At 56.9% G+C, this 25,310-nt stretch overlaps 2 protein-coding genes across 2 annotated transcripts; both read left to right on the forward strand.

The window, feature by feature from the left end:
- The first annotated feature begins 476 nt into the window (after positions 1–476).
- On the forward strand, positions 477–7,884 carry Fiz1 (FLT3 interacting zinc finger 1). The gene is made up of 3 exons (XM_026381230.2): positions 477–539; positions 2,008–2,359; positions 5,624–7,884. Exons 2-3 carry the CDS (start codon positions 2,042–2,044, stop codon positions 6,812–6,814), a joined length of 1,509 nt encoding a protein of 502 aa, XP_026237015.1. The 5' UTR covers positions 477–539; positions 2,008–2,041; the 3' UTR covers positions 6,815–7,884.
- Positions 7,885–14,335: 6,451 nt separating this feature from the next.
- On the forward strand, positions 14,336–17,982 carry Znf579 (zinc finger protein 579). The gene is made up of 2 exons (XM_026381208.2): positions 14,336–14,427; positions 15,922–17,982. The coding sequence occupies exon 2, from the start codon at positions 15,924–15,926 to the stop codon at positions 17,586–17,588; it is 1,665 nt and encodes a 554-aa protein (XP_026236993.1). The 5' UTR covers positions 14,336–14,427; positions 15,922–15,923; the 3' UTR covers positions 17,589–17,982.
- The last annotated feature ends 7,328 nt before the right edge of the window (positions 17,983–25,310 follow it).

Consider the following 25,310-nt stretch of genomic DNA (forward strand, 5'->3'; position numbering starts at 1 on the left):
CGGAAAGATGAGAAGCGGGAAATGTCTACTTAGTGCCCGCAACTAACATGGCGCTGATAGCTTCAAGGCCCCATGGAGGATTAAATAGAAAAGATGGTGCCTGGTATTTTCTATCTGTATTGCACTTGGCGCAATTCAGTTTCTCTCTTCCTTCCAGATGCAACTTGGCATCCTGTAAAGAAGTAGTGCGAGACTGGGGAAAAGGAATCATAACTGTTTACGTTAGCACCAGTTAGCGTCATTGTAGACTACAGGAATCCGCAGGCTGAGTTTATTGCCCTGACGCTATGCAGCGCCGGGGGATGATCATAGGCCCCGCCCCGCTGCCCTCAACCAAGATGGCGCCAACACGGCTTCTCTAACTTTCAAGCCCAGGAAAGAGAAGGGAAAGAAGGAGAAGGGCGGGGTGGAGTGGAAAGGGGGAGTCGAGGGGGCGGGAGAAGGGGGGGGAGAAGGGAGCCGAGGCGGAAGTTGAGGGGCCCCCCGGGTGGAAGTGACGCTGCCCCCGCTGTCCAAAATGTCGGCGCCCAGAGGGAGGTGTAAGTAATTAAAGAGGAAAGCGGACTGACTTCCCTGGCCTCTCGAGGCCTCATCAAGCTTCCAGGACCTCCGCCCTGTTTGAGCGAGGTGGACCTGCTCGGTCCCGGCCCGCCTGACCTGCCCCCGCCCCGAGTGCCCGGGGCCCGAACCTTCTAGGGCCAGGGGGAGGGGCACAAAGGGCCGTTTTTTCGGGCCTGGGTCTCTGAGCCGACTGTGCTGGGGGGGCCGGTTCTGCTAGCCGTGGGGAGCACGAGGGGGCGGGGCCTAGTGGTGATGTGGGCGGAACAGGGACCGGAGGAGCCGAGGGGGCGGGGCTTGTTGTGGGTGGGGCTTCGTACATTTTAAGGGTCTGTGGATAGAAACTGGGAGGAGCTTAGGTAAGGGGTGGGGCTTTAATACTGTGGTGGGTGGGGCCTATATTGAAAGGCGGAAGGAACTCTGTTTAAGGCCTGCTGGGAAAATAGGGACCAGGAAGAGGGCAGGAGGAGCTTAGGGTAGAAGGGGTAGAGTTTGTCTGGGGTGGGGTTTGGTGCTGAGAGGGGGCCCAGGTTTAGGTGTGTAATTTGGTGAGTTCCATAGAACTATCAAGTCTTTATAATAAAAGTGAAAGAATTTGGAGAGGATGGAGGGGGCTCAGTAGCCGACTAAGAAAGGGTGGAGGAAGTTACAGGAGTGGAGTGGGGATTGATCTTGGAAAGGATGGGGCCTATTTGAAGGAAGAAATGTATGGTATTGGAAGTCAGATCTTGTTAAAATACAAAGATTGGAGAAGTCGGATGACTTGGAAAGCATGGGGGTGCTAAACCAAGAAAGTAGTAGGGCCCTTATAGATAGGGGTAGTCAACAGCACACTTGCTGAGTCTTGACTGTGCGCTGGCTCACGTGAGCACAAGCATACTTGCCTAGCTGTGACTTAGTGCCTGCCACCATTCCATGAGGTAGGTACTAGAATCTTTCCCTTCTTACAGAGGACCAGAGTTTTGACTGGTTTTTATCTAGGTTGCACAGCTAGTTTTGGTCTTCCTGGAAGCATGACACTGGTGTGCTTAGCTGCAAATCCTTGTCCTCCTGTTCACTAAGCAGTCATCTTCAAAGAAGTGTAGGAGAGGCTTTTGGAGGGAAAGTGGCATGGCCAGGAATACGTGGTGTTAAGGTATAGAACTAGTGTCTCCAAAGGAGTGGTGGGACCTGCATCAGAGTGGGAGGGGTTTAGAGAGGATCCAGAGAGGCTTAACACGGTGACTTGAGTAGAAGTGACACGGTAGTGGTTATGAAGATTGGCAGATGAATGGAGAAGAGGGAGAAAGGTTTGTAAGAAGAATCTTAAGAACAGTGGGTGTGGTTAGTGTGGTGGGCGTGGCTTAGCAGTAGGAGGGTCTTCAAGGGGTCTGGTGTAGGACCTGTGAGCCTAAGGGGCTAACAGGGAGGTGATCCCTTCAACGGCTCTGTGTTTCCTCCCTACTCTAGAAAGCCCCCAGCCACCACTGTGCCACCTGTCACCATGGATGAAGCCCGGCTGCCGGCACCCCCGGCTCCTGCCCCTGCACCTGCTACAGCACAGGCAGCACCTGTTGCAGCCCCCCGCGTCCCATTTCACTGCAGCGAATGTGGCAAGAGCTTCCGCTACCGTTCGGACCTGCGGCGTCACTTCGCTCGGCACACAGCTCTCAAGCCCCATGCATGTCCACGGTGTGGCAAGGGCTTCAAGCACAGCTTCAACCTGGCCAACCACCTGCGCTCCCACACAGGGGAGCGGCCCTACCGCTGCTCTGCCTGTCCCAAGGGTTTCCGCGACTCCACAGGCCTGCTGCACCACCAGGTGAGTCCACAGGCCCACACAGCCCGCACAGGGTTGAGAGGCAGCAGATCCAGGCCGTGCACTTGCTTCCTCCCATAGAGAATTTCTCCTTTCCACCCTCCGCCAAAGCGCTACTTCTTTTTTGGTCACCGCCCATGGCACACACACCACATGCTAGTAAGTTGCCCCTCCCATGTGGCCCTCGCTCTGCCCCCTGCCAGGGCCTGTCCTGTGCGTCCCTTCCTTATAGTAAAATAGTTTTATCACATGTACATATACTTTCTTTATTTCACAACTACCAATTGAGGGCTTTCCCTGGGCCCAACACTGAGGTTACCAGCATAAAATCAATTAAATATCAGCTTTCAGAGAATTTATGTTCCTTTGGAGAAGGACAGTGGCCAGGAAAGTGATAAGAAAGCAGTTCCACAGATAAGAATGTTCTGGGAAAGGAGAAATGTTGGGAAGGATATTTTTAATAAATAAGTAAAATCGACATGGGGAGTGCCGGAGGGGAGATGGAGAAAGGTCAGGGCAAGGCCATGTTTGAGCTGGACCTGCGTCTGAGAAGGAGTCCGTGTGGGAAAAGCGTTCCAACAGGAGGGATGCCCGTGCAGAGGCCCCGGGTGGGAAGGGCTTGGTGTGTCCAGGACTGACTGGAGACTGTGGTTGGGCAGGGTGGAGGCAGGCGGGGCAGCCCCACAGCCACCCGGAAAACCACGTCTGAGGGCCAGACACCCTGCTAGGGCCAGGCAGACCTGGTTGACAGTGGTCTTCCACATCCCCATCTCTGTCCCCTGGCATCTCTCTTGGTTCAGAACATCATGTCCTTGATGTTGGCCCCAACTCTAGTGGCATCCCCTCCTCCTGTCTCCCTCTCTCATGTCCAGTGTTTGCATCCATCAAAGAGACCAAGTACCCACTGCTTACAGCCCTTAATGCTCAGGCAGCAAGTCCCTCCACCCATGGACATCTGCCCACTCCCACCAGTAGGTCAGGATCCGACGGAACCCTTCAGTGAGCCCGACTCTAAGTCAGGTTCTTCAGGAAAAACACAGTCCCCCTTCAGAGCCCCCACATCCAACAGTCCAGGGAGGGGGACATTGATTGACACCAGGTTAGTGACCATTAGACTGTGGCCAAAACGTTTTGGGGGGTGAGGAGAGCCGGTAAAGTGGGCTGGGCGGGGTTGAGGATGCTGCTTCTGAGAATGATACCTCTGCTCAACAGGCAGGAGAGGGCTGCCCAAGCCCAGGAAGTGCACGTGTTCATGGAGGCAGGATAGGCATTTCAGGAGCCGGATGTGTGGCTAGGGACAATGTGGCCAGGGGGCCAGGGACAGCATGGTACCAGAGAAGGCTGCAGAGTCCACTGGTCCTGGGGCATCCAGTAAGCACAGGACCCTGGAACCACAGCAGTAAGCAGACTGATCTGGTTCCTCTTTCCTCTTTGCTTACATGCTGGGGAGACAACAACACCCAGATGGGTTGTAGAAACTCAGAAGGGAGAGGATGGATGCCAGGAGGGAGCTGAGGGCAAGGGAGCTGACAGATACACTGACACTCTCCCCAGTAAGGGAGGAGCCTGTCATGGAAAAGAGCCTTCTAGGCAATGAGAACAACATGTGCAAAGGTCCTGAGGCCAGCACAAGCTTGTGTGTTAGAAAGGCAGGTGGACAGAGAATAAATCTAGCAAGAAGAGAGAGTTCCATGCACCCCATTGTACTGCAGACATCACCATGTCTGGAGCCAGAATGGCAGATAGGCACCACTCCTGGTTCTTCCTTTAGGTCCATGCCCCTGGTAGACATTATCAATTACACCGAACTCTCATCAAACCTCACAGGCCTCAAGGCAAATATTACCAATCAGTAGGACTCTACCCTCAGAAAGCTCTTAGCCATAAGGGTGAATGATGTTTCAGATTTCTGGTTTCTCCCCATCTGCAGGCCAAGCTGTGCCTCAGAAAAACACATTTCTGGGAGAGTCTGATTTCATTCCCTGGATCAATATTTGTTTAAAAAAAAAAAAAATTAGGTGGGACTCTGAAAAGCAGCCAGATTTGGTTCAAATCACAGCTCTGCCTTGATAGACCTGAGGGCCATTAGTGACCGGCTGGTGACAGCAGGCTTGACACTAGGTGAGGCCCCTCCCAGGCTGGCCTCTGGGACTCTGGAACCATTAGCTGCAGTGAAGGGGGGCAGCAGGTGTGGCCTGTGCTGCAGCAGGGGCAGGGGCGGTGATGCCGGCTGCCAGGCTTCACGCATGGTGGCAGGTGGCACAGTGCTGGGTGGGGGCTTTCTCGAGTAGGGAGGAGACACTGGAGTGGGTGAGGGGGTCACCTCCCTGTCTGTGAATGTGGCTAGGCTTCCACTGCCCTTCAGGCCTGCGGTGCACCTCTCCAGGCACAGAGCCAGGCCCTCACTGGCACCAGCCACATTCCAGAGCTCAGTAGCAGCACGTGTGCTCGTGACTAGTTTATCGGGCAGCATGAATGTGGGACATTTCCATCATCACACAAGTCTGTTGGACTCCAGAAGGTTCCCGTGTACCTTGAAACGCCACCTCCCACCTAGGCATATGTAAGAGCCCCGTCCACCTGCCCCATTGTATGCTGGTTTAGAGAACACGGAGAGGGTGGTTAGCCATGGTGGCATGCGGAGCTAGTAATTATCTTGTGGCCATTTCCCTGTGTCCTCACAGCAGCACTGTGAGATGGCTAGTCTGATTCTGCCCATTTACAGAAGGGAAAAGCAGAGGTCAAGATTCAAAGCTGGGGCTGGGGCTCAGCATAGAGCACTCACCCAGCACATAGGAGGCCCTGGTTCGACCCTCAGCACACATAAAAAATAGATAAAATAAAGGTATTGTGTACAATAAAGAATAAGTATTTTTAAAAGGAGAGATTCAAAGCCACTTGCTTCCGTATGCACAGAATAGAAGACCCCAGGGATTTGACCCCAGGCCTGGACCACTCTCCCAGGGAGTCACACCCCTAAGTAGGCCCATTGGAGAGGATTAGGACTGAGCCAGGAAGAGTGGCAGGGAGTGTGTCCACCCACCCCCCCCCACCCCCCCCGCGCGCGCCCTGGGAACAGCATCTGCAGAGGTCCTAGGTGGAAGGGATTTGGCCTTGAGCACTGAGACATGCCTGCTTGGCCCAAAGTAGAGAGTGGGCTTCCGCGTGTGGAATCCGGGTGGGAAAGCTTGGGCCTCCTCCTTCTCGGTGTCCCGGAATCTGCCACGCGGAAAACCCCTCTGCGCTGACCCTGTGTTCCACCCCCAGGTTGTCCACACTGGGGAGAAGCCGTACTGCTGCCTGGTCTGCGAGCTCCGCTTCTCCTCGCGCTCCAGCCTGGGCCGCCACCTCAAGCGCCAGCACCGCGGGGTGCTCCCAGCACCGCTGCAGCCTGGCCCGGGCCTGCCCTCCCTGAGCGCACCCTGCTCCGTCTGCTGCAACGTGGGGCCCTGCTCAGTGTGCGGGGGCGCGGGGACCGGCAGTGGAGAGGGCCTGGAGGGCGCGGGCGCGGGCAGCTGGGGGCTGGCAGAGGCCGCAGCCGCAGCCGCAGCCTCCTTGCCTCCGTTTGCTTGCGGCGCCTGCGCACGGCGCTTCGACCACGGCCGCGAGCTGGCAGCCCACTGGGCTGCGCACACAGACGTGAAGCCCTTCAAGTGCCCGCGCTGCGAGCGCGACTTCAACGCGCCCGCGCTGCTGGAGCGGCACAAGCTGACCCACGACCTGCAGGGTGCTGGCGCACCCCCTGTGCAGGTCTGGGTCCCGGGGGCCAGCAGTGGGCTGGAGACGGCCCGCGAGGGCGGCTCAGCCGAGGCAGGAGACGCACGATCGGCTTGGGACGGCGGGCTACTCCTGGGCCCCACCGGGGGTGGCGTGCCCGAGCTCGGGGGGCTGCTTCCGGAGGGCGGCGGTGAGGCCCCCGCGCGGGGTGCGGCGGCCGAGCCGTCGGAAGACACCCTGTACCAATGCGACTGCGGGACGTTCTTCGCGTCGGCTGCGGCGCTGGCCAGCCACCTGGAGGCTCACTCGGGTCCAGCCACCTACGGCTGTGGCCATTGCGGGGCGCTGTACGCGGCGCTGGCGGCCCTGGAGGAGCACCGGCGGGTCAGCCACGGCGAGGGCGGCGGGGAGGAGGCGGCAGCGGCGGCTCCTGGGGGGCATCCGGCATCCGGGGAGCCTGCGTCGGGCTCCAGCCGCGGCAAGAAGATCTTTGGCTGCTCTGAGTGCGAGAAGCTGTTCCGCTCCCCCCGCGACCTGGAGCGGCACGTGCTGGTGCACACCGGCGAGAAGCCGTTCCCGTGCCTCGAGTGCGGCAAGTTCTTCCGGCACGAGTGCTACCTCAAGCGCCACCGGCTGCTGCATGGCACCGAGCGGCCCTTCCCCTGCCACATCTGCGGCAAGGGCTTCATCACGCTCAGCAACCTCTCCAGGCACCTGAAGCTGCACCGGGGCATGGACTGAACCGCGAGGCCGCCCAGCCCTCAACCCAACCAACCCAGGGACTGGACTTGGCCCTGCCAGGGACCTCAGGACTGTGTGCAGGTGAGGCCCCGGCCCTTCAAGTCCAGAGCCAAGGCCCTAAGATGAGGCCCCGACCTGGCCATGGGGCCACCCAGAGCCCACACAGGCCCCCAGCTGGGGGACCACCAAGAAAGAGACCTCTTCCGACGAAGGGGTCGGAGAACATATTCACTGGGGGACCTAAACCTACGGAGAGACTCCTGAGCTTGAGACCCCAGGAATGTGTGTGGGCAACCCCAATCAATAGGCCTCTAAGATGTGGGGACCTCCAAATGAGAAATGGGTCTCCACCAGCACCTCTCAGCTAATTAAGTGTGGGTACCTCCAAGGGAAGACTGCCCGCTCCCAGACAGCCATCATTCTCCATGACCTTGATCTGGGGAATGCAGGGACCGTGTTCCCAAATCTTCCAGGATCCCCTCCAAATACTACCCACCAGTCACTGGTGACCCCAGAAAATGAATATAGCCGAAATCTGCCTTTCCCCCATTTCATTCCCAATACTGAAAGAGGACCAGGGTAGATGACCTTGCCTTCAACTCCCCCGCCTTCCAATTAGGTCCCTTTCTTTACCACTGAATGGATCGACCCTAAGGCTCTTCCCCCACCCCAAAACACTAGGATAGACTGGTCCGAAATCCCCCTAGCCAGTAGGATGGACTGACCCAAATGCACTGGGCTGGTCCACATAGTGGCCTGGCCCCACCCTTCTTAGAGTGAATAGGACAGACACTCCCTTATCCTGTAGAGTGTGGCTGGGTCCACGTGACTCCACATCCTGTGACCTCATCCAGGTGGAGGTGGTGGGCTTCGGGGTTTTCCTCCCCCGCTCCTGTAGCACTAGTCCATCTTTCTCTCCATCTCTGTTGGTTTGTCTCTGTGTTCCTCCTAACCCCAAGGGGAAGGGGGGAAATTGGCTAGGGGATTCCCCCCTTGTGAGCCTTGACTTTGCCCCCTTCTCCCACTCCCTAGTGTCTCCAGGACCCCAATAAACCTTGTCCTGTCAATCACTACTGTCTCATTTTCTGATTGGGGCTTAGAGACAGCCCAGGAAAAGACTCTGCCCCTTAGACAGCCATCTGGCAAGATCCTTAGATCCTAAGAAAGACCTCTAGATCATCAGGATAGGTGGTACCAGTAGCCCAGTCACATTCACACACACAACTCTTGGAGTCAGGCCTGGTACCCCTCTGGGACAAATAGCTAATCTGGCTCTGGTACATTTACATTCTAGTGAGTGGGTGACAGGCTAGGAGCAAGAGGAACCAATAGAGGAGGTAATCTCAGGTGGTCCTGAGCACTCCGAAGGCAACAGGGAACGGCGAGTGGCTGGGCTGGGCCACCTCCCATGAGCAGTTAGGATGGGCTTCCCTGGCATGTGGCACTTCGGAGTCCTGGAAGATGAGGAGTGGCTGGCCAGGAGGAGAGTGAACTCAGGAAAGGAGGGAGGAGATGAGGTGGAGAGTTAGGCAGAGGTCAGATCACCCAGGGCCAGGGAACTCAAGATGAGCATTTGACTGACCAGACGGTTCCACAGTGCAGATGGCCAGCTCTCTGGCTCAGGGGAGAAGGAGCCGGAGCCTGCAAAGGGAAAGAAGTAGAGGACTAGTCAGTCTGCCAGGAGGGAGTAGTGAGAGTCTGGGCCAGCTGGTGAGAGAAATAGTGGGAGGATTTGGTGTGAGGGCTGGAGGTAGAATGCAGAGGCTGGGTTGTGTGCATGTGTGGCTTACCTGTGTGTCCAAGGTGGGAGGAGCGTGCACTGGAAAGGGAGGAAGCAGAAGTAAGTGGGTGGGTGGTGGCACTTGGTATCAGGACCAGAGGACAAGTTAAGGTCAGGGCTTGGGGAGTCAGAGCTCTTCTATGAAAACTGAAGATGCCTGTTAGATTGGCATTCTCTAAGATTGAATGCCAATATGCATTCCCTGCGATGCAGTGATTCCGCCAGCCACAAACCCTGGAGTAAGTCATGTTCACCGGCACTAGGAGACACAGGAGAATGTTCACAGCAGCTATGTCTATACACCCAAATTCAGAACCACCAAAATGTCCATCAAGAACACAGTAGAGGGCTGGGGATGTGGCTCAAGCCGGTAATGTGCTCACCTGGCATGCGTGCAGCCCGGGTTCGATCCTCAGCACCACATACAGACAAAGATGTTGTGTCCGCCGAAAACTAAAAAAAATAAATATTAAAATTCTCTCTCTCTCTCTCTCTCTCAAAAAAGAAAAAAGAACACAGTAGATTGGGCCTAGGGGTAGCTCAGGGGTAGGTAGAGCACTTGCCTAGTGCGTTGGAGCCCTGGGTTCCATCCCTAGCACCCCCAACACACACACTCATGAGTACAGTAGCTAAATGGTGATGGTGCATTAGGCCATGGAATACTGGGCAGCACTAAGGGTGGACAAGAGCACACACAGGTACTTGTGTGAAAGCACGACTCCATGCACACGGCATTCCAAGGCAAGCTGCTGCAGTGTTCAGGATGCATCATGGGTAGTAACTGGTACAGAAAAACTCTTCTCTATAAAACTCAGAGTAGTGGGCTAGACAGCTAAGCTCAGGCGGAGGCCGGAAGGTTTCTACAGTTGCTGATGGACCGTGATGTCCTGTTTCTTCATCTGAGGATCATCTTAAAATTTTTGTTCAATTATTCGTTTGTGTTGTGCAGTTTCCCTAAGTTTTAGTTTGCAAGGGGAGACAATGTTAAGGAGGGAGATGTGGGGGCGGAAACAAGTAACAGTTTGAAGCTCAAGGAAGACTGGCTGAGATCCACAATCACCAGTTTGAAAAGGCTCCACCTCTTGGGAACAAGGTCAACCCCTCCTGGGGGAGGGGACGCTAGACCTTGGACATACTCCTCTCCACACCCCCAGACTGACTCCCTGCGTGTTGCCGTGGGATGCGGTGGTCCCCGTTGGAGAAGCAGGGCCACCACCTTAGGAACAGGCACCGCCCCCAGGGACAAGACAGCCCCCTCTCCAGTACTGCCTGGAGACAGCTGTCCAGGGGTCTAGGGCCTGGAATGATGCCAGGGTTGTCATGGAGATCGCAGGCTGTGGAGTCCTGTGAAGCCTGAGGCTCCCACCCACCTCACCTCTCCCACAATCCTGGTGCTTCCCACGTGCAACAAGGGCCTCTTTTCATTTCCTGAGTGCCTCCCAAATGCACATGCTGAACTGCCCTCTGCTTGTCTCACTGTGGCCCTGTTTCATAGATGTGCTAATTTAAGAGTGGCTGGGGGTTAGTAACCAAGAGAGGCCGGCAGCTGGGGGGGGGGACCTGATCCCCTGATGGCTCCCTTTCCACCACACCCGAGTTCTCCTCATTCTTCCCCACCTCTGTGTTTGGTGCTATGGGTAGAGTGGTTTGGCAAATAGGCAAGACCATCCCTTGCCCTCATGGGGTTTCTGATCTAGTGGGAGGGGAGGCCAAGCACAGGTGGTCCAGGGTTGGCCGAAGTCAGGATGACTGATACCCAGAGCTCGGCCTGGTCTCCATGCCAATCCAGTAAGAAGGACGCCGTTTGGAGAAAAAGGGGAAAGAAGTTGTATTGCTTTGCTAGCAAAGGAGGAGCCAGGGGACTCCTGTCTCCGAGGAGGCTGTGCTTCTGTCAGAGGCCCTTCAAGGCCACACGCAGCTGCGCCCTGTGGGCAGTCGTGATTCACCTGAGTCGTGATTCACCTGCAGCCTTGCCGGCTGTTTCTTAGGTCCTCAGGGGCCCACTGCAAAGTCTGGGCTCCATTCTTGTCCTCTGTGAACCAAAGGACAGATAACTCGGCCTAGGATGGAAAAAGGTTGATCTTTCTTCCGCCATGGTTATGGAGAGAGAAAGGGGAAAGGGGGTGGGGTGTCAGTTTAAAAATAAGCCACAGCGACACGGCAGTGATCCGTTCAAGGGCGAGGTGGGCCTGCGGCACAGTGCTGAAGACGGAAGGCAGTTTTAGCTCGGGAGGACAGGAGAGGAGGCTGGGCTCCGCGCGGAGTGCGGGGAGCTTGGGAAATTCTACCAAATGGCACGTGCAAATGTCCTGAGCCCAGGAAGAGAAGAGAGGGTGGTGGCGGGCTGAGGAAGCAGGAGAGCCGTCCTCTAGGAGGAGAGGGGCAGGCAGAGCCTGGTGGCGGGGTTGGTGTGCCTGTTAGGGGAAGGCCTGGGTTTATTCCGGAGGACGTGAGGAGCCACAGAAGAGCGTCAGCAGAGAAGCCACCTGGGCGGCTTTGGAGGCAGGGGACTGGACACCGGCGACGACGTGAAGCGGAAGAGCCTACAAGGGGGCGGCAGCCCCGGACCCGCAGCCCCGCCTGTCCCTCCCCGCCCCTGCCCGGGCCGCCTCCCGCGGGCCCCGTGCACCTGCGCCCGCCCGCGCCTCCTCCCCGCCCGCCCAGTCTCCCAAGCATCCGGCCTGGCCTCCACGGGTCCCGCAGGGATTTCTCCGACACACTAATCAGATCAGGTGACTCTCCCTAAAACTTTTCAGTGCGTCTCAGTGCACTCGGAACGACTCCAAGCGCGGCCTGCACCAGGAGCCCCGCACTTCCCGGCGCAGGGCGCTGGCCTCCAAGCCGCCTTTGCTGCCCAAACCAAGCCATCAAATCCCCCGCCAGCCAAGCCCCCTTACCGTCTTCTGCTTCAGTTTCTTTTCTATCATGCCCATTCCTGAATTATTATTTTTTAAAGAAAGAATTCTGGCCTTTGCAATGGATGACAAAATGACATAGGTACATACCCCAGGGAATTCAGAACAGCTAGCTGTCCAACAAAAATGTTCACAGTGATGTTTACAACAGCACTATTCCCCATGGCAAAAGATGGAAGCGGCCCAAACGTTCACCAATAGATAAATAAAATATAGTTTATTCGTGTAATGGAATACTATTCAGCCACAAAAAGGAATGATTCGCCTATTCACCTACAACATGCGTGTTTCTGGAAAACATGAGGCTAGGGGCCGCAGTTGTGGCTCAGTGGTAGAGTGCTTGCCTCGCATACATGAGGCACTGGGTTCAATCCCCAGCACCACATTAAAAATAAATAATAAAAATAAAGGTATTGTGTCCATCTACAACTTAGGAAAAAAAAGAGGCTAAGTGGAAGCAGCTGTTGCAAAAGACCACAGGTTTTATAATGTCATTTATATTAAACACACACAGTAGTCGAATCCAGAGCCGGGAGACGGATCCAGGAATGACTGCTGAGTCGATGGGCTGATAGAAAAGTCCTGGGCCTGGACAGCATGGATGGTTGCACCATATTGTGAATATACTTGCTACTATGACCACTAAATTGTACACTTTGAAAGAGTCAAAATGGTCAGTTTTATGTTCTATGTATTTTACCAAATAAAAAAGTTGGAACACTACACACACCCAGACACTACCAGCTTTGAAATACTAGAGATACATCTGATTGCCTCTTCCTTCTCAAATGGAACCCCCACCCCCAATTGGTTATATTTTCCATAGATGTTTTTAGATTTTTACTCCTTATGTATATATTCTTTAAAATATAGTATTACTGACCAGATCTTTTTTTTAAATCATGCTTCTGATCCACTATCATTTCTCCTCTTTGTGAAGTCAAAAACCTTAGTGAGACTCACTAGCTTTGAAACTAGTGCCTCATTTTCATCTTCTGTAAAAGGGGAAAATAATGCTCTCTATTTCAAAAGGTAAGGAGAAATATGGGCTCATTTAAAAATTGTTTTAGTTGTTGATGGATCTATATTTATGTGTGATACTGAGACTCGAACCCAGTACCCCCCACATGCTAGGCAAACACTCTACCACTGAGCCACCACCCCAGCCCTGGGCTCATATTTTTAAAGCACTTGGAAGAATCAGCTATTTTCATTAAGCCAGGCAGAGTGGCACATGCCTGTAATCCCTGAGACTCGAGAGGCTGAGGCAGGAGGATCCTAAGTCTGAGGCCAGTCTGGGCAACTTAGCAAGTCCTTGTCTCAAAATAAATGAAAAGGACTGGGGATGTAGCTCAGTGGTAAAGTGCCCCCTGAGTTCAATCCCCAGGACCAAAAAATATAAACAAGCTTTATAATTTTCATTTTATTGTCAGTATCCCCACTTAATTTATTTCCCCTTTACTTTTTTTTTTTTTTTTAATATATAACACATTCCGAAGGTTTCAAACTCAGAAATTACAAAAGGATGAAGTGTAGTTAAGTTTCAGTCCTGGGAACAGGACTTTGTTGCCAGTTTCTTCTCTGGTCCTCCAGTTCTTCAGCGTGACCAGAGCGCACAGAGCAGGCCGGGCTGTTCTTCACCCTCCCCGCCCGCCGCCCCCATCACTGCTCGGGTACTTTCCACATCTTTACACAGTGGGCATCTTCAGTCTGCTTATGAAGGCTAGGACTCCACTGGCTAGATCAGTCATGGATTTGTCACTCACACCTCCTGGATGGGCATCTAGATTGCTTTGAGGCTTTTGCAGAGATGTGCCACACGAGCGAGTGACCTGGTACAGACATAATTTTGCATGTTTCTGATCTCTCTTAAGGAGAAATTCCTGGAATTGCTTGTGCTTGTACATAGCTCATCCCCGCTAAGTATAAAAGGAACTATTCGCCCACTCACTTGCCAACAATGTTTGGCATGAATGGAACCTACAAGAAACAGAGTCAAGCACACCTGCAACATGCCTTTTCTGCGGAACGTGAGGTTTCTGGGATGTGGTCCTGCTGTTCCATCCTGCAGGTTTCCACCAAAGCACTTGCCTCCTAGAAGACTTCATGAATCACCCCAACTCCCAGTGTGAGCTCAGCCCAGAGCCCCTCTATTCTGCATTCCTATAGCATCCAACTTCCTGCATCAGAGCACTCCGCACCCCACTGGCTGGTTTGTCTGACAGTGGATGGTCATCTCCTGGGACAGGGTGCAGTGGCCTCTGTTTTGGCCACTGTCCTTCCAGTACCAAGGACAGAGCTAGCCCATAGTAGGTGCTCAGTAAATACTGGCCACTTGCGATGAAATGAATATCTGCAAGGGCTTATCACAGAGAAGGAAACCGAGGCTTGGAGAATAGATTCACTTGCCCAGACTGCCAAAGGAAGGCTGGAGCCAGGTTCAAATCCAGCATGCCAGTACTTTCTGAAGACTGTCGCTGCATTCAACACCCTCCCCCACCTGCCCTCTGGCCCAACACAGTGCCTGGCACAGACAGGGCTTGATAAATGAGTATTTGTTGAAAGAATGAATGAATACGTGCATCTGCTGGGGAGTGGGGGGTGGCTGCATTCAGCCTCCCGGGCCCGAAGCCCCCTCCGTCTCCTAGCGGCCACCTCCCCCGCACAGGACCCAGGAGCCACAGCCGCCCTGCCTCCCGGCTCCCGGGTCCCCGGTCCTCCGCTTCCGGCTTCCCAGGCAGTCTTTCCTCTTCCAGGCTCCGACCAAAGGCCGAGTTTCCGGGGGGAAGGCTTAGGCGGTGACACCGAGCCCAGCCTCCTCCTCCACCCCCCACCACGCTCGGCCCCCTCCCTCCCCGCCACCACCGTCCGCGATCGGCCGGCCGCGGGGAAGGAAGAAAGGAGCCAAGGAGGCGGAGGTAAGACCCGGCGCCCAGCAGCCAGAGCAAGCCCCAGGCCCCGGGCTGAGAAACCCGCAGGGCCGCCACCCGCCGCCCAATTCTGCAGATCATGCTTGCGGGGAGCCGCAGGCTGGGCCCTGAGCGGATCGCCCCCTCCGGGACCTAGGGCCCCTGTCGCGGCAGCCTCCGCCCCCGACCCGTCGACCGGTCCAGGGTCCGGCCCTCAGCCTCCTCCTCCCTGGGGATCTCCAGCATCCAGGCTCCCAGACCCCTCCTCCCCTCGCTCTCCAGCCCGACCCCCTCCCCCAACCCCCTCCTCCACCTGGACCCAGGAACTCTGTGTCCTACCTACCAGGCAGTTAGACCACCCATCCCATCCAGTCCACACCCAGAAGCCCAGACCCCAGGGCCTTCCTCCCCCAGACCCAGGGGTCCAGACCTCAGCTTCAGACCTAGGGTCCAGGCCCAGCCCCCTCCTTCAGACCGGGGGTCCAGCCCCCAGCCTCCTCCCTCAGACCCAGGGTCCAGCCCCCAGCCTCCTCCCTCAGACCCAGGGTCCAGGCCCAGCCTCCTCTCTCAGACCCAGGGTCCAAGCCCAGCCTCCTCCCTCAGACCCAGGGTCCAGGCCCAGCCTCCTCCCTCAGACCCAGGGTCCAGCCCCCAGCCTCCTCCCCCAGACCCAGGGGTCCAGACCTCAGCTTCAGACCCAGGGTCCAGGCCCAGCCCCCTCCTTCAGACCCGGGGGTCCAGCCCCCAGCCTCCTCCCTCAGACCCAGGGTCCAGCCCCCAGCCTCCTCCCTCAGACCCAGGGTCCAGGCCCAGCCTCCTCCCTCAGACCCAGGTCCAGGCCCAGCCTCCTCCCTCAGACCCAGGGTCCAGGCCCAGCCTCCTCCCTCAGACCCAGGGGTCCAGACCCCAGCCCCCTTCCTCGGACTCAGGGGTCCAGCCCCAGCCCTCTGCCCTCAGACTGGGAGTCTGAGCTCTCCAATTCCCTGGCGTCTGCAAGCCCTGCCTCTGGGTGCAGACACTCCATTTCCTGGGCCTCAAGACTTGAAATCCCACCCCCTCCATTTTGGCCCCTTGGGGGCTAGTTTCTGGCCTCTCCCAAAAATCCCACTGTAGGGCCTTGAGCAAAAGCAGCTGGCTGACTCTCTGTCCCCTCTCCTGTTGTCCCTTGGGTCCCTGCCTCCACCCTCCCACTGGCCTGGTCTGCTTGCACTTTCTGCCCCTGGGTCTCTAAACCTCTCCCTTTCCTTTTCCCTTGCCCTCTCCTGATGCTCTCTCCATTTGTGCTTCTTTGCTCCTCTTGTTTCTGATTTTCCTATCTCTGTCCCATCTCTGCTTCAGATCTGGGTCTGTCTGCCCACCTTCCTGCCTTCCTCCTCCGTCCCTCCCCTGTCCCTGGGTGAGCGCTGACCCTGTCCCGCCTTTGCCTGTCTCTGTGGCTGCCCCTCTCTGCCACACCCACACACCTCCCTTCACCTCTGCCGCCTCTCCCCTTTTTCCCCACAGACATGGATCCGCAGCCCCCTCCACCTGCCCAGGGCAGCCCACCACACCGTGGCCGGGGCCGGGGCCGAGGCCGGGGCCGGGGTCGTGGTCGTGGTCGTGGCAGGGGAGGCGCTGGAGCCCCTCGGGCGCCCCTGCCCTGCCCCACCTGTGGCCGCCTCTTCCGCTTCCCTTACTACCTCTCCCGGCACCGGCTGAGCCACTCAGGCCTCCGTCCCCACGCCTGTCCCCTGTGCCCGAAGGCCTTCCGCCGGCCTGCCCATCTCTCCCGCCACCTGCGAGGCCACGGGCCCCAGCCCCCGCTGCGCTGCGCCGCCTGCCCTCGCACCTTCCCGGAGCCCGCCCAGCTCAGGCGCCACCTGGCCCAGGAGCACGCGGGCGGCGAGGTGGAGCTGGCCATCGAGAGGGCAGCCAAGGAGGCGGCCGAGTCCAGCTGGAGCCCTCAGGAGGAGGGCGCAGAGCAGCCCGCCACTGCAGTGGCCGGGGCCGCGGAGGAGGAGACAGCGTGGCCCGAGTCGTGGCCTGCCGGGGATCCAGCCCCACTGGCGGCCCCCGCGAGCGTCGAGCCCCGGGAGGCGGAGGCGGAGGAGGCCGAGGCTGGGGCAGCCGAGCTGAGAGCCGAGTTGGCGCTGGCGGCCGGGCGGCAGGAGGAGAAGCAGGTCCTGCTCCAGGCCGACTGGACGCTGCTGTGCCTCCGCTGCCGCGAAGCCTTTGCCACCAAGGGCGAGCTCAAAGCGCACCCGTGTCTGCGCCCCGAGGGCGAACAGGAGGGTGAAGGGGGACCCCCGCCACGCCCCAAGCGACACCAGTGCTCCATCTGCCTCAAGGCCTTCGCCAGGCCCTGGTCCCTGTCGCGCCACCGGCTGGTCCACTCCACGGACCGCCCTTTTGTGTGCCCAGACTGCGGCCTAGCCTTCCGCCTCGCCTCCTACCTCCGCCAGCACCGCCGCGTCCACGGAGCGCTCAGCCTGCTGGCCCCGCTGCCCGGGGCGGGCAAGAAGGACGACAAGGCCTCAGGTGGACGGAACTCAGGGAAAGGGCCTGAGGGGGGCGAAGGGGCCGAGTGCGGGGGTGCCCCCGAAGGGGGAGAAGGCGGGCAGAACGGAGGAGACACCGCCCCAGCCCGGCCCCCAGCGGGGGAGCCCCGCTTCTGGTGTCCCGAGTGCGGCAAAGGTTTCCGACGCCGGGCACACCTGCGGCAGCACGGTGTGACCCACTCGGGGGCGCGCCCCTTCCAGTGCGTGCGTTGCCAGCGGGAGTTCAAGCGGCTGGCGGACCTGGCCCGCCACGCGCAGGTCCACGCTGGCGGCCCGGCCCCGCACCCGTGCCCGCGCTGCCCACGGCGCTTCTCGCGAGCCTACAGCCTCCTTCGCCACCAGCGCTGCCACCGCGCAGAGCTGGAGAGGGCGGCGGCGCTGCAGGCGCTCCAGGCCCAGGCCGCGCCTTCGCCCCAGCCACCTGAGCAGGATGCGGAAGGGCTCCCGCTGCCCCTCTCACACATCAAGGAAGAGCCACCCTCCCCCGGGACCCCACCCCGCTCCCCTCCCGCTCCCCCCGTCTTCCTCAGCGCCTCCTGTTTCGACAGCCAAGACCACTCGGCCTTTGAGATGGAGGAAGAAGAGGTAGACAGCAAAGCGCATCTGCGCGGCCTGGGAGGCCTGGCCTCCTGACCCTTGTACCCACCCTCCGCCCCTCCGTTCCAGCTCTGGGTTCGCAGTATGGAGGAGGGAAGTTGAAGGAGAGGCACCTCCTGTCTACCCTGCCCCAAGCCCTTGACACTAAGGAGAGGAGGCCCTGGGCCACCCACCGTCCCCATTGCCCATCCCTAGACCCCTGATGCCGGTTAGGAACCGATCGCCCCGACCCGTGTCTTAAGGCAGAACGACTTGGAAAAGGAGGCGGAGGACATTTGGCCAGAGGGACTCAGACTGGTGGGTTTGCCCCAGCCTGCCTGTTCCCTGTGACATACACTGGACACCATCACCTCTTTGGAACTGCCAGACCCTGGGGGTTTCCAGTGATCAAAGGTCTGTCCCTGTTCCTCTGTCTGTGAATAAATGTGAGTTCGTGAAACCCAGGAGTGAGGCTGTGTGTGGAGGTGGGGGTGGGGTGTGCTTGGGTTCTGAGCAGGAGAGACCCTGCGCCCAAGCACCTTGGCCTGAGAAGAAGCAGGGGTGCAGCACCATGGATCTCCAATGTGGGTCCTTGCACTCCTCCTGCAGCCAGGCTTGCGGTCCACTTCCTCTGCGCCAGACCCCTGCTGAGCCCTGGGGGGGGGACTGAGGAGGAAGGAGCTGAGTCCCCTTCTTTGAAGAGCTGGAGTCCCAGGGCTGCTCTGCCCACTAGACTTTTTTGTGGTGCTGGAGTGTTCTAGACCTTTGCTGTCCAATAGGGTGTCTAGTAATGGGTACTATTTTGCTTAGATTTAGAATAAGTAAGTTTGATTCAAATGAAATATGATTAAAAGTTCAGTTCCTCACCCAATATAGCTGGTGGCTGCCACATTGTACAGCACAGATCTAAAATATCCCATCATTGTGAAAAGTCATAGCGGACAGCACTGCTCCAGGTGATCCGTATGCACCATGGTGTGGGTATGGAGGAGGTCCGCTGAAGGTGGGGCCTCTCTGGGGGGAGGGGTTGGCCTGAATTAAGATGGAAGGAGCCAGATGTGAGAAGGCACTATCTGGAAAGAGCCGGGCGCGGAGGGACAGCCAGGGCCAGGCTGTGAGGTGGGCAGGTTTGACATGTTGAAGAAAATACTCTCAGGGGTGGGTGGGATGTTTAAAGTTGACTCAGGTTTTAGACCCTGGAGTGGAGGGGAGGGTACCTGCCAGTCAGCCTTCTGCTGGCATCCTGCCCCTCCCCCTTCCATGGCTGTCTCGTGCCCTGTGCAAATGATAGCAGCATCACTACTTTAGGTGTCTTCCTACCTGCAAGAAAAGGCCAGACTGTCCCCACTGTCCAGGGGGACTAACTGAGGTTCTTCTGCAGGGAAGCTGGTTTCCCTGGTGAGCCCGAGAACAGCTGGCCTGTCGCCCATCTTGGCTAAGCCTCAGAGCAGAGTCTGTTGATCACCACTGTGTTGGAGCCAGTGGTTGGCATTAGCATTCAGTGTTGGGTGAGACCACCTGGGTGCCTGTCTCTGTGGGCCTGACGGTTCAGCTCAGGACAGTGGTGATCATCAAACACAGGCACAAATAAATTAGGGTAACCCAACGAGGCTGGTTCCCTAGAGCACCAGGTCCTCGAGAGTTGTCTGTACCCCTCAGTGCTGGAGAAATGGAGGGATTTGTTACATCAAATCCACTCCCTCCTGGGAGCCTCCTGGGCTCCCAGTCACCAGATGTAAATACAGGCCACTGTTTAGGGACTACCTTCTGAGGCTAGCCCCATGGTCGCACAAAGTCAGGGGAAGAGATCATAGGTCACTTTCAGAAGGGACAAGTTGAGGCTGGAGGGAAATGTCATCTGTGCTGCTTCAATCATGCCAATGGCAAGGGACCCTGGCATTAAATGGGCTACTTGGTGGAAAGGGCTGGACACGACGCCCGGCACCTGCAGGAAGAGCCGCTGGCTTCCTCGTGACCCTTCCAGGCGGATGCGAACCATGGGGGCCCCAGGACATTTGCGACCTCCCCACTTGCCAGAGATGGTGACTGCCCGGGAAGGCCCTTGCCCAGACCTCACAGCTGTGAGGATTCAAACCCAGGTCCACGAAACCCTCCGCGTCGGCTCCCACACCACCCCACTCAGGCCCCATCTCGTCCCTTCCTGGCCCTGAGGGCCCACTCCTGCTCTCTGGTGGGCTCACCTTCCCCTCAAACACTGCCCCCAGAGAGGAACACGCCCAGAGCAGACCACGTAGCTCGGGGAGAAAAGGACCCAGAAGGAGCCCAGCTCCCCCATGCAGGTGGGAACCTGGACCCAGAACCCTGGGACAGGCCCGGAAGTGGCAAAGCCACGGCCGAGCACACAGAGGTCCCAGCAGTGGCCTTGGGCCCTTCGGAGCCTCTGCTCTGAGCCCTGTCACCCAGCAGGTTCACCCGGGACCTCGGCACGTTGGCTGATGAAGTCCGGGCATGCATCTTGCAGGCCGCAGAAGTGGGCTCATTTACCCCTCAAGATGGCCGGGGGACAGGGCGGTGGAAGGCTCTGTCCTTCCATTCATGTCTCTGCTTTGTCTCTTGAACAGCTTAATGCAAGGTCCCTTCCAGGCCTCAGAATTCACCCGCTTCACGTTTCACTCACTGATTTTTAATAAATTCAACCAGTGCCACAATCCAGTTTTAGAGCATGCTGACACCCCCCAAACAGCTCTCGCCCCACCTCTGCCCAGCAGCCCTGACCCACTGTCCCTCAACTTTGCCTACTCTGGACATCTGAGACAGTGGATTTGCAGATGGTGGCTTGGCGCCTGCTCTTTGACCCAGCACAACGCCTCCAAGGTCCTTCCACGATGTGAATTTCAGACCTTCATCCCTTCCTCCGGCTCAGTCATGCTCTGTGTGCGGACAGACCATGCCGTTGACCCTCCTCGGCCAGCGGGTGTGGGCTGTCTCTGCTCCTGGGCTGCGGCTGAGCACTGCCCTGAACATGTGCGGACACGTCTGTGTGTGGACGCTTACTTTCATTTCTCTTGGGCAGAATCACGAGGCTGAATGAGAAGTCTGCAGTTTACCTTTGGAGAAAGTGCCAGCTTGATCTCCAAAGTGACTGTACTATTTACAGCCTCCTTGGTGATCGTGGGGGTTCCCCACGGGGTCCATTTCCTGAGAAGGAAACTCAGGAACAGAGACGTGAACTGGCTTAGCCAAGGCAGGAAGCAGCAAGGCCGGTGGGACCCTGGGCGCTGCAGCTCCAGACCCTTACACAGGATTCATCCCCATCCTGCCCACTCATCACTCTCCCAAAGTCTTTATTGAGCCCCTACTGTGTGCTGGGCACCAGCCTAGGTGCTGCTTGTCCTTCAGTTAATGAAACACAAATACCTCCTTCTCTGGGGCTTCCATTCTAGGGGGAGGAGAGGGTCAGTGGTGGGCAGTGGCCACTCCTGTGATCCCTGCAAATCGGGAGGCTGAGGCAGGAGAATCACAAATTCAAGGCCAGCCTCAGCATCTTAGCCAGGCTCTGTCTCAAAAAAAGAGAAAAAAGTGTCTGGAAATGTGGCTCAGTAGTGAAGCACCCCCAGGTGCAAACCCAGTACCAAAAAGAAAAAGAGGGAAAAGGGAAGAAGACAATGATCAAGTAAATGACACAGCGTCTTAGCAGGGGCCAGGGGCACAGGAATCACAGGCCGTGGAAGGAGGAGCCGGAGGACAGAGCCATGGGAAATGAGGATGTGTCCCCAGGGAGTGCATAGCTGCGGCAAACTTCTGAGGAAGAGTCAGACTGGCTGCTCACGGGGCACAGAGGCCAGTGTGAAGGGACGGAGAAGGAGAGTGAGAGGAGGGGGCAGGGGCCGCAGGGGCAGCAGATCAGGTAGGGGCTCAGAAGGACCGTCTTCCACTCAAAGTGAGGTGAGGAACATCAGAGACGTTCACGCAGACGCTGGAAGGATTTGACTTTCTTTTTTCTTTTTGTCATGTCATTGTGAGACCATAAAAAATGAAAATAGAAAACAATCATATAGTAACCCCCAGAGTCTACAATTAGCATTTTATTATATTTTCTATTTAATGAATCTGTTTATGCATCCATTCACCTATCCATCATGCATTCATCTATCCATCATCCATCCACTCATCTACTATCATCCATCCATCATCCATCCTTCCATCTACCATCATCCATCCATCCATCATTCATCCATCACTCATCCATCCATCCATCCATTCATCATCCATTCATCCATCTACTCATCATCCATCCATCATCCATTCATCATCCATCTTTCCATCTATCCATCCATCCCTCCATCATCCATCATCCATCCTTCCATCTACCATCATCCATCCATCCATCATCCATTCATCCATCTACCCACCATGCATCTATATCCATCTATCATCCACCTTTCCATGTATCCATCATCCATCAATCCATCATCTATCCATCCTTCCATCCATCCATCCATCCATCCATCATCATCCATCCATCCATCCATCATCCATTCATCCATCTACCATCATCCATCTACCATCATCCATCTATCCATCATAATTTTTTACTCAGGAAACTTTTACTCAGAGAAGTGTTAGGTTCACAGCAAAACTGAACAGAAGTGACAGGATTCTCATGCATCCTTAAAAATTTATTTTTCTTTTGTTGTAGATGGACACATACCTTTATTTCATTTTTTAATTTTTTAATGCAGTGCTGAAGATCAAACCCAGTGCCTCATGTGTGCTAGGCAAGCACTAAGCCAAATCCCCACCTCCCTATACATCCCTTTAAAAAGAAATAATTTCAAAGCAGTTTGCAAGTATCAATTCACTTCAAACATTTGAACATGCACATAATAACAAGATATTGGATGCTTGAGCTTCTTGTCCTTAGCACATTTTAAATACAGCCAGCCATGGTGGTGCACACCTGGAATCCCAGTGACTCGGGAGGCTGAGGCAGGAGAACTGCAAGTTCAAGGACAGTCTGGGCAACTAGTGAGACCCTGTCTCAAAGTAAAAAAATAAAAAGGGCTGGGGATGCAGCTCAATGGTAAAACATCACTGGCTTCAATCCCTAGTACCACAAAAATAAATACAGAAAAATTACATTTAATGAATTTTTATGAATGCAATTTATAGCACAAATTCCTCTCCTGACTTAATAGATTCTGCCTTCTGTTTGAATGGTGGTTGTGAGCTGGACAGAGGTACTCATAAGCCTGGTTTTCCTTTTTAAAAACCTTTTTTTAAAAAAAAATCTTAGAAACTTTGAGATTCATAGAGAATTTGCAGTGATTCTAGATTCCCTTTGACCCCTCAACCAAATATTATCATCTGCCATTACCTGCCCTAGTGTATCTGTCAAGATCAAGAAACTGAGGCTGGCGCTGGGGCTCAGTGGGAGAGCACCTGCCTGGCATGTGAGGCCCTGGGTGTGATCCTCAGCACCACATAAAAATAAATAAATAAGATAAAGGTCTGTGTCCATCACAACTGAAAATAAATAAGTAAATATAAAAATAAAGAATCCAAGAGGGGCTGGGGTTTTGGCTCAAGCGGTAGCGCGCTCGCCTGGCATGTGTGCGGCCCGGGTTCGATCCTCAGCACCACACACCAACAAAGATGTTGTGTCCGCCGAGAACTAAGAAAAAATGAATAAATATTAAAAATTCTCTCTCTCTCTCTCTCTCTCTCTCTCTCTCTCTCTCTCTCTGTCCCTCTCACTCTCTCTTTAAAAAAAAAATATAAAAATAAAGAATCCAAGAGGGGCTGGGGTTTTGGCTCAGTGGCAGAGTCCTCGCCTAGCACACATGAGGCACTGGGTGAGAGAGAGAGAGAGAGAGAGAGAGAGAGAGAGAGAGAGAGAGAGAGAGACAAAGGCGGGCACATTACTATGAAGGAAACGACCCTCTATTGGGATGTCACAAATGTCCCTCGGTGGCCCAGGATCCCACCCAGGAAGTCACATGGCTTCCCCACTGGGCCCCTCCATCTCCTGTGGGCTGGGGTGCTGGGCATCACACCTGCCCTGCTCTGTCCCCAGCTGACCAGGGATGGCCGGGGTGGTTTTGAGGAGCCTTGGGGGGAAGAGTCTCAAAGGCCCTGGTCCCCGAGTCCACCGCAGCCAGGCAGGCCAGGAGTTGCCCACGTGACTTGTCGCCCCTGCCTGGGCCGCTGGAGGGGCTCTGCATCGCGGAAGGCTTCAGCTGACCTTGGGAGGCGCTACCTAGGGATTCTTTCGTGTGTGTCGGGAATTGAGCCCGGGGTGCTCCACCACGAGCCACGTCCCCAGCCGGGTTTGCCAAGAGGCAGAGGGTGGCCTCGAACCTTCGTTGCTCCTGATCAGTCTCTGGGGTCACCGGGAGGCGGCATGCCCCCTCCTCCCGGGTCTGTGCGGGGCCATCCCTTCGCAGGGGCGTGGCCGGCTGGGGGCGTCTGGGCTTTGCTGGCCGTCCGGTCCCACCTGTGCTCGCCCCAGCTGCTAACCAGAACAGCTTGGGGCCAGGAAGCAGGAGCTGGTCCCCAGAGAAGGGAGATGTGGCCTGGGCTGGGGCGACGCCAGGGCTGGAGGAGGGGCCGGGTGCGGGTGGACGGAGGCGAGCCGAGCCGGGTACCCCACTTCCACTGCAGCCCGGGGGACCGCAGCCTGCCGGGCCCCCCGCGACGCCGCTGCGCCAGCACCCGAGGCGCCAGCCCTTCCTGCGGAATGCGCCCGGGCCCCCGCCCAGTCCCTGCGCTTATCTCGCCACGCCCAGCGCCGTGCCGGGCAGACCCCGCTCCGCAAATATTAGCTGCGGGTCAGAGGCGCCTCCCGCCTGCCCAGCCCCCGCCGCCCGCTCCCTCCGCTGGGCCTGGGCGGAAGGAGAGAAGGGGACGTGGTGGACGTGGACTTGAAGCCAGGGAGAGGGCAGCAGCCCGCCAGGCCACGGGACGCGGGGTGCTCAGGGAGAGAGGGAGAGAGAGGGAGGAGAGAGACCGAGAAAGGGAGAGGCGGAGAGAGAGGGAGGAGAGGGCGGAGGAGCTGGGCTGCCTGGACTTCCAAGACCTGGTCATCGGGTCGGCCCAGCGGCTAATCTAAGGTCCTGCCCACTGGCGGTGCCAGGCGCTCCCTCTGTTTCTACCTTGGGTTCTCCACGGCTCTGTGGGCTCCTGGCGCAGGGCCTCCCTTCTGTCCGCCTTGGCCCAGCCCTTCTCTGGGCCTGGAGCGACTCCCGCTTCCTTTCGGTTTTCCCTGTAGATTCCCCGCGGGAAGCCTTGTGTGCCCCTCTCCTACACCCCACCTCCCTCTGGATCCAAGGTGACCCCGGGGTCCTTGCTGTCAGTTATTCCATCTGATGCTTTCCTAGGCACAGCTGTGGAGGTGGCATTAAGGTTCCTCATCGGCTGACTTCAGGGTAGGCAGATGATGGCCCTCGGTGGGCCTGGCCTAATCGGAGGAACCCTGAAAAGGAACAAGGCTCTTCCTGAAGCTGAGGGGATTCCACTCAGGGGAGCTTCTCCTTGCGGCCTTGAAGGTGGAAGTTACCCCACGGCCAGGAACACAGGCAGCCTCCCCAAGCCAAAGGCAGGTCCTGGCCCCAGCCGGCAAGGGACGGGGACCCAGGAACCTGAAACCTCTGTGCCCCCACCACGGGAACTGAGTCACAGCCCCGTCCAGCTGCACCTCGATTCCAGACTTGTGAGGCCTGGAGCAGAGAGCCCCACCAGGCCTCGGGACACCTGGCCCACGAAACCGCAGGCTCACCCGCGGGTGCCGTTTGAGGCTGCCGCACAGAAAGTGAACGC

Source organism: Urocitellus parryii, chromosome 15 (genome assembly GCF_045843805.1).
Source record: "Urocitellus parryii isolate mUroPar1 chromosome 15, mUroPar1.hap1, whole genome shotgun sequence".
Taxonomy (NCBI): domain Eukaryota; kingdom Metazoa; phylum Chordata; class Mammalia; order Rodentia; family Sciuridae; genus Urocitellus; species Urocitellus parryii.